Below are 19301 nucleotides of genomic sequence, written 5' to 3'. Positions count from 1 at the left end.
CAATTGCTCTGCGCTTGAAATTACAAAGCTTTGTATAAATTTAACATTTTCAAACAATAAATAACAAACGTCAAAGGGGAAACGAGACGATAACAACAAAAACAAAAAAAGAGCCCCCGCGTTGTCTGGGGAAAATGCATTCCAGACTGAAAAACACTTAGTTCTGAAGTTCTCAATATGCCTCTTGCTTTGCCGTCAAATTGTCAACGAAACTACGTTTTCGCGTTATTTTACGTGTCTGAAATTGTTGGCATTAGGCCAATAGCTAAATTATTCTTTGATAATAGAAATTAAGAGTCATTTCGTTCGAATCTCCGGGATTTTTTATATTTCTCTTTTGTTAAACATATTTTGTCGCTTTATAACTGCGTTTGGATGGCTTCCACGGGTATGATAAATGGACTGCTTTGAATTTTTGGATACATTGTGTTTGATGTTCTTTAAATTATATCAAGAAAATGCTTTTAAATCGTATACTTACATAAACTAATCAAAAAAAAGTAAGCATTAATTTATAAAGGATTTAAAAATAATTTTGGATTCTCTAGATCAGAGGTGTCAAACTCAATTTTGCAGAGGGCTATATATTAAATTTTGAATTCGTAGGTGGGCCAGATTGAAAACAGATTGACACATTGAGATCGAGGGCCTTATCTGTGACATGACTGGTCTAGATTATTATTTACTTAAATAATTCATGATTTAGTTTTGTTAACGTAGTCTATGAGTACAACATTCTTTCATTTTTATACATACAAAAAGTATAAATCAAAGTATATTGATTTAAAACCACTCAGCGCTACCCAATAAACTTATATTAGATCAATTCGTAGGAAATAGACGTAGGCCACAAATTAGATAATTATATTACATGATAAATGTGTCGCCGCAGCCTCGGAAGTTGGCCCAATTCCAAGCATTGTGTTTTTTACAATATTGACGTTATCTAGAGAAATGGCCTCACAACATATTCATGGCTTACGATATATAATTTTCATTGGCAAAGTTACTTTGGTTTAATTTTGTGATGCCATTTGGGTTGAGAAATGTAATTCGGCCTTTTCAATAGATAGGAAATAATAAATTTTATCTAGTAATTTAAGTGTTAAAAAAAGTAAAAACTGACTCGTTAAATGAAACTGAATTTCATATTATTAACGTATCTATAGATTTCTAGTCAAATCCATCTATTACATTTTAGATTTAGATATAGACGAATCATAAAATAGGAAAAAATTATATACGTATGATAAATAATCAACTCTCAACGAAGTGACAATTTATCAGTGTACTATTTCTAAATCCTATAGTAAAATGTGACGAAGTAAGCATTTTACTAGAATAAACACAGCCTGTATACATCACTAGTGATGAGTCGAGTTACATTTTATCGATAGTCGATATCGGCATAACGAGCACGTGACAATAGGCCTGTGACATCTTTACGAGCCACCGCCTGGGGATATACTTTAATGTGTTGTTATAATAAGAATAACCCAAATGTTTTTCTTCTTAGAAAATTTCATTAATTCGGCTTTTGTTTTGTTAATAAATTAAATAAGTAGCAGACTGTATTATGTAGATATTTAAATATGAAATTCTTGGGATTTTTTTGTAATTAACAGTAGTAAAATAAAATAATAAATTCAATATTCGTAATATAGTATGTACTACAGTACGTCAGAGAATTTCAGGAGCATTTCTTCGCTTTTAATAAGTAAGTCAGGCTTTTATATGTATTTTGCTTGATAAAATGTCTCTTGGATTTGTTTTCATCACATTACGAAAAAAACCTTTTTATAAAAGCATCGATATCTCGGTAGTCCGCGAGAGTAAATGTCTTCGAAAGATTTGTGCCTTTACTTAGTCGGTTTCGGTTGCGAATAAATTTCTATTGGGCATTCTCATTTCCTTTACGAGTAGGGAATGGGGGGTTATTCTGTAATGTAACACTGAACGCGGTTGCACATGAAAAGTAATATTTTTCGCCGTTTGTATTATTCATTCATGTATTCCAGAGATTTAAGCTTGGAAATTTCTATGAAAGAATACGTACGGATTTATTCCCGGGCCGGTTGGTTCGTTCTGTTTAAACTGTTATTAATGAGAACTTTACAAAAGGAAATGGGAATGTGAATGAATAAAACATATACGACTTCTCGCGAACACTCCCGGTTTAGGCGAGTACATTTTTTTAATTCAAACATTACCTACTTAAGCGCTAAGCTAGGTTCAGGCATGTAATGCAACGCCAACAGATCTCGGACTAATCAAAATATTTTCTAAATTAACTATGTATGATTTTACACATGATAAATGAATCAATTAATAAAATTTATAACAGCCTAGTTTTTAAAACGTATTATTGCATCTTTAATGAAATGTTTTGGATAAAACAAAAGTCGATAACATTAAGCCATTCATTTATTGTACATCACTAAACACATGACGTCACTTAATCGAGTAAACCACAGTACAGGCTAGTAATTTGCCAGTGAAATTTGTTACGAATGCCGCACCTTATGATGTAGTAATTAAGATTAAATTACACACACAGACACACACACACACACACACACGCACACAGAGTCACGGTAAGTACTGCATTGAAATAATTCAAAAGTCCCTTTTAACTACGCTTTACAAGTTACTAAGAGGAAAAGCTTTAATACAAATTGTTGGTCGCATAGTTGGAATTATAAAATGTAGACCAACTTAACTTGGTTAGTGGTGTGAAAAGTTTTTATCGATGGTAAATCATAAATCTTACGTCCATAAATTGGTTAGAGAATTTTCAAAAAAGTTTAAAGAGTAAATATTTTTATACATACACAGTATGGAACCAAGATAAGACTCTGAGTTCTGTATATTTATATAAAATGATAGAGGACCTAGATTAGATAGATTAGAGACCAATTGGTATTTTAGTATGAAGTAATAAACGTTTAAGGAATATTCGCACGTGTCAAGCTAACAATATTTATGTAGCTCGTTACATTTTATCAGAACACTAGCGCATAATATATTTACGCTCCGTAGATTCGATCCCGTAATCCCGAAATCTATTCTGGGAAATGGCTGAGTGACAGCCTGTCACTTGGGAGGGGTAATAGCGTGACAGGTTAAGCCACGCCTTGAGGATCAATCGATAAGCTCCCGAAAGAAAGACTCAGGTAAGAATTACAAAGGAAGCAAATAATAAAATATTATTTGGGGAAATTTCGACGGAACAGTATCGAACAGTGCTGTACCCGGATTGATTATTATCGATAAAATTGCCGAGTTTCAACGAGAAAGGAATTGAATTGTTATTGTTGGGGGCCCGATTTGTTCGTATGCGTGAAAGCATTGAATAGAGTAGGGTTTAAACGATATCTTTGTTGAGCGAAAGTTTGCTGCGTCACTGTATCTTTTAGGGTGAATGGGGTGTATTGATTTTGTTGAAGTTTCAAGAGTACCAATAAGGATGAATTTCGTAAATTGATGTTTTGAAGATTTTAGATTGAATTGAACAAGTTATAAAAGGAAGTATCAATAAAGGCTTTTGTTTTGTAATAAATGAGAACAAATATCGGGACGTACCAAGTTTGCCATCTTAAAATTTATTAAGTCTACATATTACGCGTATTAAACGTATTTAGAACTGAAGGATTTTCATAACCTTATGGATTTATAAGTGACGATATTTGGAAAATATTACCGAGAAATATATTATTCTAGCTCAATTCAAGTTTACTTGGTTCATTAAGCTATTGTATGAAACATTAAAACAGATATCTCCGCTAGAAGTATAATGCTCGCACTATGTCTTTGATATGAATGTTCTAATGTTATTTTCGGAAGCAGAATTATTTTATTTGCAACATTTTCTAGAACCGGAAACAGACGGAAAAAGGATATCGATAATTCCCCCCGTCCCTAGTCGGTCGGGTGCAAGGCACATAAATCAGCCTGCGTCGACGTGCGGCATGTCTTAATACTATTCTAAAGTGAAGTGTTCATTTGTAAACAACATATTTGTCGATAAACTTGTTTTTTTTTTCACCCACAAACGATTTTTTCTCCCTTTTTATATAAAGTTCACGCTTCATGGATGTTAAGATCGGTAGTGTCGTTAATAGAGTGTGGGTAGTTTTTGGAAGATAATAAAGGATAATATTTTTTGTTTGTTTTGTTTATATCGATAAAATTTATCGATTGTGGTGCATCATTAAACTACATAAATCATGGAGACATACGCCCTATCTGTTGCCAGTTTAATACGATCCCCTGAAACGTCTAGAGGGGTGGGCGCTATGGGGGTGGGAAAAGCCACCCACTGCGGGTGTCGTTTTTTTACAATCTCCACGTAGGCAAAAAGCCGACATCGCGGACGTGATATTGTTATGTATTTTCTGGAAATTTTGATAGGATATTGCTTCCTACGAATGCGATGTACTTGAATATTTCTCTTGTCAATTTTCTTATATTAATTTGATCGTTTTATTTGATTGGGTTTCAGAATATAATCGGAGATTTTATCTCTCCAATAAACAATTATGACTTCACATTCGCATTTTTTTGGAAAATAATTTTTACGATAATTGCTTAATAACTTACTTAATATGTTTTATGTTTTGATATATTGAAATATGACACTGAACGTAAATTGAATATCACATCTATAATGCCAAGTCTTTACAATCTAGGTAAATGAGAAAAGATCAGTCAAAAATAGCAGTCGCATAACTTATCAGTGGAAATGGGTTTTAAGCTTTTAAAATTACCTGTATGCCATTCGTATCTGCTCTCCATTCTTGTACCAAATGAGCTGAGCTGGTGGGTTGCCTCCTCGGCTACGGCAGACCAGTTCCAAACTTTGACCACGGCGTACCGTCTCTCCTTCCGCATAACCTTCGATGTACGGTGCGCCCGGTGGATCTAAAGAAAAAAGAACATTCTTATATCATAAAGGGATAAAGAGCAGCAGAGTGATGTCTTAACGCTTTCATTTTTTTTTATATCATAAGGTGACAAATGAACAAGCGGTCACCAGAGTCCGCCAAATAGCGAAGGGACCGCTGCCCAAAGACATCAGTAATTGCAGATGCGTTCCCTAACTTTATTTTTAATCGACAGAGGAGGGAATTCACAGAAAGAACCTTAAAAGCGTCAAAAGATCTTTGACGACCAAGATCATTTTTAATGAACAGAGACACTGGTGCGTTGTCGGTCTTTAAGAAATAAGAAACCTTGCATAAATAATACAATAGTATTTTTAATAATAAAGGTATATGATATAGATAAAATAGCGAAGTAACCGAAGTCCATAGATAAGAAATAAGTTAAAAGGTTACATATGTTTTTGCAATTAATGGATAAAAGAAAGGTTGAAAAGAAAAATAACATTTCGTATATGTGAAAAAGAAAGCTCGATTTATCAACAGTTAACTTTCAATTAAAAACACAAGCAAGATACACGGATGAAAGGACCAGCTTTTTTGGGACCACCTGGCGTTTTTAATTAATTTCTACTTGCTCAATTAGTACGGTGACTTGTAAAGTTATTCTTCATTCTTTTTTCGGTATTCAATTAATACAAATGGATTATAACTGCCAGGATTATTCGTTATTTTCTTGTTTAGGAAGCAATTATTATTTAAAGTGTGTATAAAATTGAATATAGATAATAATATATTAAACCTCTTTGGCATCACTGAAGAGGTCATACCAACTACCATAGATATCAAACTGGCCACATATTTGTGGCGACATGTGAGAAGAGAAAAAGAAATCGTAAAAAGAGATGTGAATCGCGCGGAGAGAGAATGATGTATTAGATGTTTTTTTTTATTTATTAACTAGCTGTCGCCCGCGACTCCATTCGCGCGAAATTTAAAAAACAGTAATAAGTAGACTATGTGTTCTTGCAGACCATGTTCTATATCTGTGCCAAATTTCATCTAGATCCCTTGAGCGGTTCCGGAAATATCTTCAAACAAACATCCATCCATCCATCCATCTAAACATTCGCATTTATAATATTAAAGATTGTAAATATCAATTTACTGAATGAAGTATTTTTAGATATTTAATTTATGTCTACTTGCTTCCAGAAAATGTCTTATACAATGAACTTTATTCTTGGAAAAGCTTATAAGAAAAAATTTTCAGGAATAAATAAAAAAAAGATTTTTTATCCCTTTGAATATCGCAATCTGTGTGAAAATTGTCGGGCAATTTAAAATATTAAAAGAACTCTCGAATTTTTAAGTATTTGTAGATGTTCCTTTCAACGGGAAAAAAAGGTTGTTTAACTTTTATGTCTTTGATGATTTTTTCTTTCTTTTTCCACTTTACCGTTGAGGAAACATTTTTCAACTCGTTTTCGAGAGATTTTTCATTGTGCATAGATAATTAATGGTCACTGAACAAGTTTTGTTATTTTATGCGTTTGTCTATTGTTTAAATGAATATTAACGAATAAAAAAATGACTGCAGTTAGACAATTGAACTACTGTTTGGTTTATAGTGTTACTATCTTATTTTATTTTCACTGCGTTTTAACCAAATAAACTAATTTAATTCAATTTTAAACTGAGCGCGATTACAAACTGTTGTTGATGTTTACGTCGATCTTACTAATATTATAAATGCGAATGTTTAGATGGATGGATGTTTGTTTGAAGACATCTCCGGAACGGCTCAACGGATCTTGATGAAATTCGGGACAGGTGTAGAACATAGTCTGGAAGGACATATAGGCTATGTATTTTTTAATTCCGTGCGGACGGAGTCGCGAGCGACAACTAGTTGTTCATAATTTTTCTAATGTTAACTAAATTTTTTTAGTTTAAAATGAGCAAATTGTTTTTTTTTTTTTTACTTATGATTTCAAATCTTATATTTTATAAATATCTAATAACTAGCTTTTACCCGCGACTCCCTCCACGCGGAATAAAAAATAGAAAACGGGGTAAAAATTATCCTATGTCCGTTTCCTGGTTCTAAGCTACCTGCCCACCAATTTTCAGTCAAGTCGATTCAGCCGTTCTTGAGTTATAAATAGTGTAACTAACACGACTTTCTTTTATATATATATAGATTTCTTAACAGAAATGGCTAAACTTTACCATACTTTAAAAACAAGTTCCAACTAAAGTCCTAATGAAATCTCCACAAATGTACTTGTCAATAGTTTCTCTTTTGTTATTCGTATTACCCTGTTTATTTCTTGCCTTTGTTTCTGATCATGTTAAGTGCCGTATTAGTGCCATTAATTTCTTCCACAATACCATATGTTAGTATTAATTTTGTCTTTCTTAATGTAATGTTAAGTAACTTGAGTAATATTATATTGCGTACGTATTCTATTTCTATATAATTTTGATATCTTTGTTTTATGAATCAAAAATAAACTGACCTACATTTCGTCTGAAAAACTGTTCAATCTGGCCCACCTACTAATTCAAAATATATGGCCCTCTGTAAAATTGAGTTTGACACCTTAGATTTAAAGTATTCATTGGACACTTTTTGTTTGTTTTTTTTTTTATAAAAGAAGGGGGTAAACGAACGGTGGGAACACCAAGGATCATCGACGCCCATGTACATCCGCAACACTAGAGGAACTGCAGATGAGTTGACGTTTTTATTTTGTATTGTGATTCTAAATGTAACGAAGAATATATGTCAGTTTGTACAAAAACCTCCCCCACCCTTACCATCCCTCTGTTATGTTAATGTAACAAAATATAATAAGAGCCTGCAGACTGTAGTGTATGTTCGTAATTAAACGGCTATTGTTCCTCGGCCTGGAAATGTGTTGAGGGTGTATTTACAAAGTGACGTAACAGTAGTTTTTATTGATGTTTTTGACTTGAACTCGGTACATATGACATGACTTTGTAAGGAGATAATTATCGTTATATTTTAACCTTCTTTAGGCTGAAAAACTGAATCGTTGGTAGTTTTATTTATTACTAAATTCTAATCCTTTCCTAGATTTTCATAAGTGTATAGGTACATTGATTTTTTTAAATAACCTATTGCTTGTTAAAGTTTAATTTTTTAAAGTGTTAATTCTTTAAGAATTACTCTTTAAACGATGTAACAGTTCGGTGTTATATGCAGTCAAGCGTTCGCAGCGCCCTCTTGCGAAGTTTGATACGTTATTGTTTACCCGCGACCGACTTTTGTTACAATTAAAGATACACGCGCGGTCTGTGCAGACTCCTTTGTCTTGTGGCACTCGTGTAGAGGGGGAAGGGGTCTTTATCGATTTAAAATGTTCTTTGTTGTGCGTGTCAATTAAAGTATGTCGGGATGAGAATTAATATTAGTTCAATTTTTTTAAATTCAATTATAATGTAAGTACAGAATTTAAAATTGGAATATATTTTACTTTTATGAAAGAAAATATTTTTCTTTGGCTACATTGGATTGCGGTAGTAATTCAGTTTAAATATGTACTGGATGATCTACAAATTGTAAAGTGGAAAAATTTGTTGGTTTATTTGTTTGCTTTGAGGCTTCAAAACTACTGAACAGGAAAAACTCTTTCACTGTTGGGAAGCTACACTATCTCCTGGTGACATAGGCTATATTTCCTATTAGATTTTTTGTTCCTTGTCAACAAATAACATTATTCCTGGGTAACATTGTGGTTGCACTGTAAAAAAAATGATTATAAAACAAAATTAAGTATTTTTAAGTCTCGTGTAATATTCCTGGTTATGCGTTAACCGATGCTAATGGATGCAAAGGTCCTTGAATATTTGCTAACCTGTTCGTATGCAAATATAGAGGATCCTGCGTTCAGGGAAAATACCTCAAGGATGACGTCACAAGAACAACGCGTATGCATTATATAGTCACTTAAAATGATTCTAGTAAATATGTGAACAATTTGAAGGCTATTTTAAATCTTCACACAATTTGTCAACCCTAAAAGCTTTATCAGGACATCTTAGTCAGGATAGATCAACTCAAATGGCGTTGGACTGGTCACATGATGCGAGACACGAGAGGAAAATGGAGCAGGGCGATAACAGAATGGTATCCGAGAGATGGGCAAAGGAGTAGAGGTCGGCAGCCTCTGAGATGGGAGGACGACATAAAGATGGCAGCCGGCCCATATTGGAGGAGAGTCGCCCACAACAGAAAACAATGGAAACGTTTAAAGGAGGCCTATGAAAAGAGGCACACTGAGATTAGGGACATTTTATAAATTTTTATATCACGTGTATATTTCTGATAATTTCAGAATAAAGGGCTATATTATTATTATTATTTTTTTTAAAAGCTTTCCATAAACCATTTTAATTTGCTATATCAAAGAGTAGATGTAGTAACAGACATACAAAGCGAAATTAAATAATAAATTCGTCTGTGAAAACCCCTAAAAACCCTCAAATTGACAACGCAAAAATTTCTTTCATTGTACAAAGCAATAATTTTTTTTTCTTTGTAATTATATAAACGGATATTATATTATGGCTCGTTACCAGAGGCTATTTTCGCTCCATTTGCTATCTCACTCGCACTTATTACGTAAAATGTCTTTGGAACTGTATTCATTTTTGTTTGAAATTTCGCAGAATTTCTAAAACCGATAGTGTTGTCGGGTGCATATATCATAAAGTGTCGATAGATTTTGCTATTCGCTCTTTTATCACAACTTTTGGCACTGTAATATAAAGTTAAAATATTTTCAAATGGGAGTGCTTTTTCGGGAATATATTTTACCATTGTTGTTATAATTTTATTACTTGTAGATAAAGTTTGACAGATTTTAGTTACAGTACTTGATTAAAATTTTCTTAAAGATATTATAAATATATTTTTGCCCTGTCCATAAATTATAGGCAAAGTCAATTGCTTTTTAATTTATCGTCTATGGCGCTTTGATATTTTAACCTGCGTGCTATTTTTTCACCTATTAATATGAAAAAAAAAAGAATTTAAAAATGACATTAGCAATCTTACTAATACAACATTACTGTGGTCATATTTTCATGGTCTATATCGTTTGTTGACATTATGTAAAGTGGGTTAGTGTTAAAATTCACAGTTGATAGACATTGGATTCGAGTACGGCCGTGATTTGAATACTGCTTGTATATGCATGTTTAAATGTCAACAAAAAGTCAATGACCTTTATCGACATCGGTGAATAACAACATGGATTAAAAAGTCAACAAACTTTAACAAAAATGTAAGACACTGTTTAAGCATTTAAAAATAAGACCAACCAAGCCAGCAAGAGATCACAATCAAACTTATCTAATATATAAAATTGTCGTGTCACAGTTTTCGTTCTCGTACTCCTCCGAAACGGCTTGACCGATTCTCATGAAATTTTGTAAGCATATTCAGTAGGTCTGAGAATCGGCCAACATCTATTTTTCATTTTTTTTTCTAACTGCGCGCAGACTGAGTCGCGGGCGACAGCTAGTTTTATATACATATCCGTCTAAACTGTTTCGACTGTAGTGACAGTTGTATTGACACAGACTGTCATCCCACACATTCTCTTCGAAAAAAATCAGAGACAACATATGTTACAAAAAGTTCACTGCAATTACTTATAGTGACGGAAGTCAGTCAAGAAAAATATTATCGATATTATGTCGTCATGTCACAACACTACCGTGTAAAGTGAGTATAGGGGTAAAGAAAACAGCGCGTAATTATACAGGCTGATGGAATTTGGCGCCCACCCCGGCGGCTGTGCCGTAAATTAACGTTAATATTAATAATGCACGTACCACGTATGTTGACAACGTGTTGTGGAGTTTGTGGATGGTTTTATGTATGATGACAAAATCAAGAACTTGAATTTTTACCAACTTATACTGGGCCAACGTGGTGGACTGAAGTCTAGTCACCGCTAATTAGGGTAGGAGGCCCTCAGTGAACTATTAAATAGTTATAAGTTTCATGTTTATTTACTATCAATTTATTATAAAACAACATTCCTAATATTCCAAGTTTGGAATGAATTAGTTTGGTTTTGGAATATCAAACAGTCCGTACGAGTTTGATGCAATTAATAATTCATTTTAGCAAGAGCTTTGAGAGTGTATACTTCGTTGCAACGAAACTGTGCAGCTTTCAATTGGAAAGTTTGCTTTGACCGTCAGTGGTGCATTTATTTTGTTAACATCGCGCATTTAATCTCTTACAGGATGAACATCGTTAATTTATACATATCTATATATATAAAAGAAAGTCGTGTTAGTTACACTATTTATAACTCAAGAACGGCTGAATCGATTTGACTGAACATTGGTGGGCAGGTAGCTTAGAACCTGGAAACGGACATAGGATTATTTTTACCCCGTTTTCTATTTTTTATCCGCGCGGACGGAGTCGCGAGTAAAAGCTAGTTTATTATGAAACAACATTCCTAATATTCCAAGTTTGGAATGAATTAGTTTGGTTTTGGAATATCAAACAGTCTGTACGAGTTTGATGCAATTAATAATTCATTTTAGCAAGAGCTTTGAGAGTGTATACTTCGTTGCAACGAAACTGTGCAGCTTTCAATTGGAAAGTTTGCTTTGACCGTCAGTGGTGCATTTATTTTGTTAACATCGCGCATTTAATCTCTTACAGGATGAACATCGTAATTAATACATATTACTAATATTATAAATGCGAATATTTGGATGTAATGCATGTTTGTTAGAAGTTATCACCAGAATAGCTGCTTGGATCTCGATGAAATTTGGTACAGATGTAGAGCATAGTCTGGAAGAACACATAGGTTACCTATGATCTGGAAAATGTGTAGTGTACCACGGGCTGCGTGTTGGTAATCAAATAAAAGTAAAATTTATATATTTTTGTACACTTGAATAAAGTTATCATAATGAATTTATTCAGTCGCAGGAATATAACGTATACAGGCTCGCAATTAAATTGCCAGCCATCGAATAGCGATAAAGTCAATAGGCGGGGGTCCGGACAAACAGTGGCGCTGGTAGCGTTTAAATGGGAAATTAATAATTCATGGTCTCCAGCGAGTCGCGTTTGAGAGACGCGTAATGAACTTCGGACCTGACCGAGGGAGTTTCTTTTTTGTGTATTTTACTATAGTACATATTGATGGTTTATTGATTTGTTTGAATAACATAGTATTTCAATTCCTTATTTTTGTACTAAATAAGAAACTAGTTAGTGTATACGCCAAATTAGACACATGTTTAAAGCTAATTTTTGATTCTATCCTAACTTAAATTTTATGAATTAGGAGTAAATAAATAATCGTAATTAAACAATTAATGTACTCTCGTATTCCATTAACACGGATTTAAAACGCGTGACCGTCCGCGTGACGTCGATGGCCCCTAGTTTTAAGAGTGGTAGAGCCCACAACATTTTGTTGCATGAATGAGCCGGCTCGATCGGTGCAATACCACGACCACACAGAGAACAGGCATCAAATGAAAGCAGTTCTGCTTTTTGTCTGATAACTGTGCGTTTCGAAGGCCTAATTTTAATCCTGATACCCTTGCCTTTTTCTTATAAGAAAAGGATAGGAAGAAGATGAAATTTTGGCGGACAGGAATAGGAGACATTTTCTCTCTGTGCAAGGGACAACACATCTGCAAAATTCAGATGTCTATAGGCACCGGTGCCTTTGTTATTTTGGTGATTTCAATTGGCTTGCTCGTTTGCCTACTTATAAAATAAACAAGTATCGGAATTGAAAACTGGCAATTTTTTTTTAATTGTCTAATATGCCTAATATTGATGTATATTTCATTAGATAACAATAAAAATGATTTTAATTACACTATACGGAACGAGATAGTTCTAGTAATAAATCTACACTATGAGAAATATTTAACATTACTTTAGATTTATATAAAGATAGATTTAAAGATAGATAGATTTATATTTAGATATTAGTAAATAACTTTAGTTTGTTTATAAATTGTTATTATTTGAATTGTAATGTCAGGAATGCTGAATGATAATCACTATTAATTTAAGGGTTGTCACACTTCAAAAATTAATTGGTCCAATTTGCATTCCGCGTGGAATAAATTGCACGAATTTGCGCAAACGTTTCGCAGACAGAAATTGCAGCGGGCAAACCCTGGCAGAAATTTGTCAGCATTGGTACTGTTACGTTGATATTGACAAAATGATTGTTTATTCTGAGATAAATTATCTTATTGGAATAAAGCAATCAAGAGTTATTAACCTGTCGTAGTAACATAGTTTACATACTAATATTATATTATAAATGCAAAAATTTGGATGAATGGTTGAATGGATGTTTGTTCGAACCCAGAACGGCTCGGCAAACGGCAGAATGTAGAGTACAGTCTGGAAGTTTTATATTTTTTTTTTAAATATTATAAGGCGGTAAACGAGTAAGCGGCCAACTAAATTCGCCGAAATGACGATGTGACCGCTGCCAATAGACAGTTGCAGATGCGTTGCTTACTTTTAATTGACAAAGACGGAGACGCACTGAAAGAGAATATTCCACTTCCTATGAACCCTCTCTTCTCTTACTTAATAAGTTTTATTTTAATTCCGCTTGGATGAAGTCGCATTCAGAATCCAGTATAGGAATTTTTTTTTAATTTGTATGACATAATTAAGCTTTTATAACTAGAAAGCAAAATATTAAAATGAAACGTTATAAGCTGCTTTGATAAAATTTCATGAAGGAACTTTAGAGGCAGATTAAAGTGTAACTATATACATTTAGTCCTCCGTCCGTCCGTTGCAGGAAAATTGCTAGAGGGTAGTTAATTAATATTATTAGTCGCATAGTGCAATCACTTATTGGACTGTAGCTGTATAAATGGGGGAGAAATCTATACTTTGGACGGCTGAAATCTTTAGTAATATGATTTAATAAACATCTAAGATGGAGGAATCTCTCTTTGACAAAATGATGACAAGAAATATACCATCTATGGTGTAATTAAAACATTGTTTTATTATAATTTTGATATTACTTACTTTGTATTTTAACAGTTGTAGTTATTTGCAGCAAACGTACTTTTTTTCTGTATGTTTCTTTCATGCCAGAGAAAATGTTCACCTTTCAAAATAGTATGCTTTTTACTAATGGTTTTTAAAAATATTGCGCTCATAGACTTGTATGTCTAAATGTAATATTTACAGTTTTTATACACATGAATACATTAAGCAAAATATGTAACAACTAGCTATAGCCCGTGACTCCGTCCGTGCGAAATTAAAAAAACGTAAGTAGTTTATGTGTTCTTCAAGACTATGTTTTACATCTGTGCCAAATTTCATCAGTTGAGTCGTTCCCGATATACTCATTTGTAAAAAAGATTTCTTTTCTAAAGAAACAAGTTTACTTATTTATAATCTATTCTAATTTAATTATTCCATATCACTTACATAAAACGCTCAGTTGTACAGTACTTCTCATAGGTACATCCCTCTGCAGTGCCTCGTGTCTTGCCTCACATGTAAAATCTGCGTAGTCGTCGTCAGCCGTTGCCTTGAAATGAACCCTGTTGACATAGAAATTAGGTTGAGTTCGCAATAAGCGGATACTTGACACGGTCAACGATGTGCTGACTAAAGTGTTACGAAGCATCGATATTATCTGAAATTTATCTTTTTAATATGTTGTTTATATATTTTAGATTAAAGGCAGAAAATAGTTCACTATGTGACCTCAATGATTGATATCATCATCAGCTCTCTATACGTCCTCACTGAGGAGCTCGGAGCATACACTAAGTTAGGGGTGACTAGGTCAACCACGCTGGCTTAGTTGGTTGACTTCACACATATCTTTGAATGTTTTTTGCAGATATGTTCTGTTTGCATCAAGATGTTTTCCTTTACCGCAAGAACGTCAGATAGTTGTACATATGTAAATCGTAAATCGAAAAACACATAAGTAACATGGCGGGATTCGTATATGGAACCTGCATATGTAAGTCAAGTGCTTAACTCCTGAGCCATCGACGCTCATTTTGATTGTTATCATATCAGTAGAGAATAACACTTTAATTTATAGATATCTAAGTAGTTTAGGGTCCGTCCTAGATAAAGTTTCGCCGAATAGATTGATCAAATAAAAAATATTTCTAGAGTTTTTTAAAAATTGTATTTTTCAATAAGACTAAGTTATAGTAATTTTAGCATTGTTTATTTTTATAAAGTATCAAATTAAATTTAAATTCTAGTATCAATTTTCTCAAACACGAAAACATATGACAGTAAAAAAGTCGTTTACACTGACAGAGACCAGTGACGTCACAAATGCACTAGAGTTCCCTTTCTAATTAGATTACGAGAGGGGGAACTGAAATTTCTATATTAGATAATTGTCTTCATCTCACGAAATGCCTGAGCGAGGCAACTCCGAGGAATTGCTATGGAAAATTTCTATATTAGATAATTGTCTCCATTTCAAGCCATTAGATGTGGAATGCCTCGGAGCAGCTCCAGAATTCGCAGAGGAAAATTTTGCTTTGAATGCATTCCTAGAACGAAGAGCTAGTGATGTGCTGTGTACTAACGAAATTTACAAAAAAAAACTCTCTTGTTTTAGTCAATTAAGGTTCTCATGTTAATTGAATTTCTTATCGTCACATTAATAAATGATCTTGAAATTACTATTAAAATTATCATCCATTATCATCTTTTAAAATAACACAAAGTCTACGTTACAAATAATAAGTTGGTAAAAAAAAAAAAAAATAACAGACACTTCCATTCATTCCATTTCCGTGTGGATTATTATAGTACAAGAGCTAAAATGAAAAATTAATTGCCTTATTTTCCCTTTAATGACCCCGGCAGCCGTATTTAATTCCGAACACAAGCCGACTTTTAATCCCCCCCCTTTGTCACACAGACCTTAATCCAGCTAAATCTTTAATAATATCCCATTTATTCCGGGATACTGAAGTCAGGAGTTGAAACGAAATACCGATTCAGTTATCAAATATTTTTTTGTCTCTGTTTTATTCAAAAAGAGTGAAAGAGAGGACTATATTTTTGTGTGTTTCAACTGTTTAAATAAACATTATTTTTGGTGTTCTTTTGTTTGTAATCAAATGTTACGATTATTATTATGGATTTAAGTGTAATTTGGTTTAAAGGTTTCATTTTAAGGTTGTTTTTCTTCTACACAATGTGATTTAAGTTATGTTAAGTCTTTCGTTTTTTTACAGTGGTAGATCCCGGTACAACAAAATTTGTTGGATGCATGTATGAGCCGGGTCGACCGGTGCAATACCACGACCACACAGAAGACAGGCGTCAAGTGGAAGCAATTCCACGTACAGTGTAATGAGTGTGCGTGCCGGAGGCTTAATTTTAGTCCACGGATTTAACGTAGGAGAGGACGCATAGGAAGAGGATATATCCTCTTTCTGTGCGTCCCCTTCTCTGTCGACAAAAAGTAGGCAACGTATCTGCAATTGCGGATGTCTATGGGCAGCGGTCGCTTCGCTGTTTAGGCGGATTCAGGTGATGGCTTACTCGTTTGTCACCTTATGATATTAAAGAGTATGTCGGTCTGTTTGTATGTTTATGTTCAAGTTATTTCATTTGAATCGTAAGTTGCATTTCGTTTTTTTTTAATTTACAAATATGTAGCTTTTTATTAATTAAACTACTCGCAACAATTTGATCAGTAATAAAAAATCTCTGTTATAATTTCGTGTACGTTAATCTGAAAATTAATTTTAAAGGTACTTCACACGTGAAGTGGCGTGTTCAAAACGTTCCGAACATTTTCTGTATGATATTCGAAATGACATATTACACTTTAATGCGAACTCGAAATTTATGAAAAGTTATTTACGAAAGTTTTTTAATTTTAAGTGTTTAATAATTTTAATATAATATATTTGATGACATATTACAGACAAGTACGCTTTTTATTCTCTAGTATGCATGTCGGAATATAAAATAAAAAAAAAAATCTCAGCTTTTTATAATTTTTACGTATATTTAAACAACCGCTTTAAATATTAAATGTTTAATAATACTCTATTTGATGGGATTGAAAAACTCAGATTCAGAATTAAAGTGTTCCTTGTCACCTTGTGACTAACGAGCAAGCGGTCACCAAAATTCGTCGTAATAGCGACCGCTGTCCATAGAACACCGCGATTGCAGATGTTTTGCCTACCTTTAAACGACGGAGAAGACGCATAGAAAGATAATTCCTCTTCCTATGCTTCCTTTGTCAAATTCACTTCCCCTTCTGAACCTTTCCTTATAAGAAAGAGGACTAAAGTTAAGATTTCGGCATGGACACTTATCAAACGAAATGCGGAATTACTTCCACTTGACGCCTGTCTTCTGTGTGGTCGTGGTATTGCACCAGGCGAGATGTTGTTATTGCTTGCGTCTGTTAGTTATCTGGATGTTATTTTTTTTAGCTGCACTTATATATAAAGTCTTGACCTACATACATAACACGCGATTTGTCGTGCGTTTAAATTACATTGTTCTATTTGTTTACTCTGCATTTCTATTCTTAGTACATTTGTTAGGTTTCCTTATGAAATACAATAACTAAGTTATAAGATTTAATTCATACATTATGCTCATTTAAATCGAAAAATATATGGAATATGTAGGTTAAAGGTTTAATTTTTAAATACGAGTATGTTTAATACTAGGTATCGCCGTCTATTACGTTCGCGCGGAATTAAAAAAAAACGTAATAAGTAGCTTATGTGTTCATCCAGACTATTTACTACATCTGTGAACCGTTCTAGAGACATCTTCTAACAAAAATCCATCCATCCATACATCTAAACATTCGCATTTATAATTTTACTAAGATGGATTTTTGTTTGTTTATTTGTATGTAGACTTACATTTTGAACATTAAAATAATGTAGTTTGATTAAAAAGGAAAAAAAAAATTTTTTTTTTCATTTTTTTGAGCATCATTTTTTCAAGATTTTTCATTTTTTTTCAAAACGTTTTAGAAATTTTCAAACATACGATTTTTGTTTATTACTGAATTTAAAACAGATTAATTTATTTTGCTATCCTTACATTTCCGTAGTTATATAAAGTTCTACATTTAAAGAAAACCCATTCTAACTAAGTCACCTTTATCTGAGTAGTTACGAATGAATTTTACATTACTCCCGCAACGCTTTTGGTTCGAACGTAGAAATTTATAAATTATTCCAGACTCCATTGTAAGGGAGAGAATTTATTTTCGTAGGGAAAAAAAATGTTTTTTTCCAGTTGTCGCATTTTCCATTTGGGTACGTAATTAATTTGCAAATTAGAAATGGACGAACGGATATTTTGTAAGGCATTAAATAATGCTTTTTTAATCCTTTTGAGAATTTTTATTACCTTATTTACGTATCAGTTTCATTAGAACCTTTTTGTTTAGTGTCAATGAGTACTGTAATTATTTTAAGTTGAGAAATTAGTTGCCATAAATTGTTATGTTCTTATAATTACAATTAATTCTAACTAACTCTTTCGGTAATAATAACGAAGTAACAACCCGAGCCGAGGCTCCTGAGGGAGCTCTCGAGCCTAGTTACTCTTAAACGAGGTTTAGGCTAAGCGGTAAGCGCCATCTGAGCCCGGCCACCTCAAGCCCGGTGAAACTGTAAATTCCTTTTCAAGGCAAACTGTGACAAGAAAAAAAAACTATTTTCATGAATAAAAAAGTGGTCCTAGCACAAATATTTGTGATAATAGCCATTGTAACATTATCGAAAACTTGTATTAAAATTGGGCATGAATTATACCAAAAATGTCATACTGATTTTAACATAATTAACTATGACGATACGAAGAAGATTCTAACAAATATTTGTGGTCGGTCCACTGGGGAGGGCATATATAGGGAAGAGAAATAAACCTTTTACAACAGTTGTCAGATATCTCGAAAGCTTTTAACTTCGCGCGAGTCGCTGCGCAGAATTTTAGTTGTAGTGGGGCGTAACGTGATGTGAGTGGAGGGCACTGCGCAGCGCACCTTGTGCCGTTAAGGTATTTGAAAATAATAAAACCTTGGTTTTGTTTATAGGCAATGGTCACGTTGTTGTTGTCACGAGATATAGGCAGTTTGCTTCTTTGCAATCTATAAAATATTGTTATTTCAGTTTATGCAATGAGAATGAGCTAGATAGTAATACATATAATGTATGTCCGAATTAATTAATTTCTTAACAAACATATAATAAACTTATCGCAGCAGTTTGAAGTGTACCTCCTTCTGGGTATTTATTTACGTAAGAGGTTTAATCCGCTGAAGGGAAATATCGAAACGGATTTAGATTCGCTAATGACGCGAGCTCCAACTCGATTGA

At 33.3% G+C, this 19301-nt stretch overlaps 1 protein-coding gene across 1 annotated transcript in view; it reads right to left on the bottom strand.

Annotated features, from left to right (window-relative positions):
* The window catches only part of LOC106711564 (nephrin), a 197915-nt gene that overhangs the window by 47882 nt on the left and 130732 nt on the right, over positions 1 to 19301 (bottom strand). Inside the window, exons 7-8 of the mRNA XM_045684815.1 lie at positions 14380 to 14495; positions 4767 to 4920 (exon numbers count right to left, since the gene is read on the bottom strand). Coding sequence (XP_045540771.1) covers positions 4767 to 4920; positions 14380 to 14495 — 270 coding nt within the window. The remainder of the gene's footprint in view (positions 1 to 4766; positions 4921 to 14379; positions 14496 to 19301) is intronic.

The sequence above is a fragment of the Papilio machaon genome, chromosome 27 (assembly GCF_912999745.1).
Source record: "Papilio machaon chromosome 27, ilPapMach1.1, whole genome shotgun sequence".
NCBI lineage: Eukaryota > Metazoa > Arthropoda > Insecta > Lepidoptera > Papilionidae > Papilio > Papilio machaon.
The sequence above is the reverse complement of the archived record's forward strand: the minus strand, read 5'-3'. Positions and strand labels throughout refer to the sequence as shown.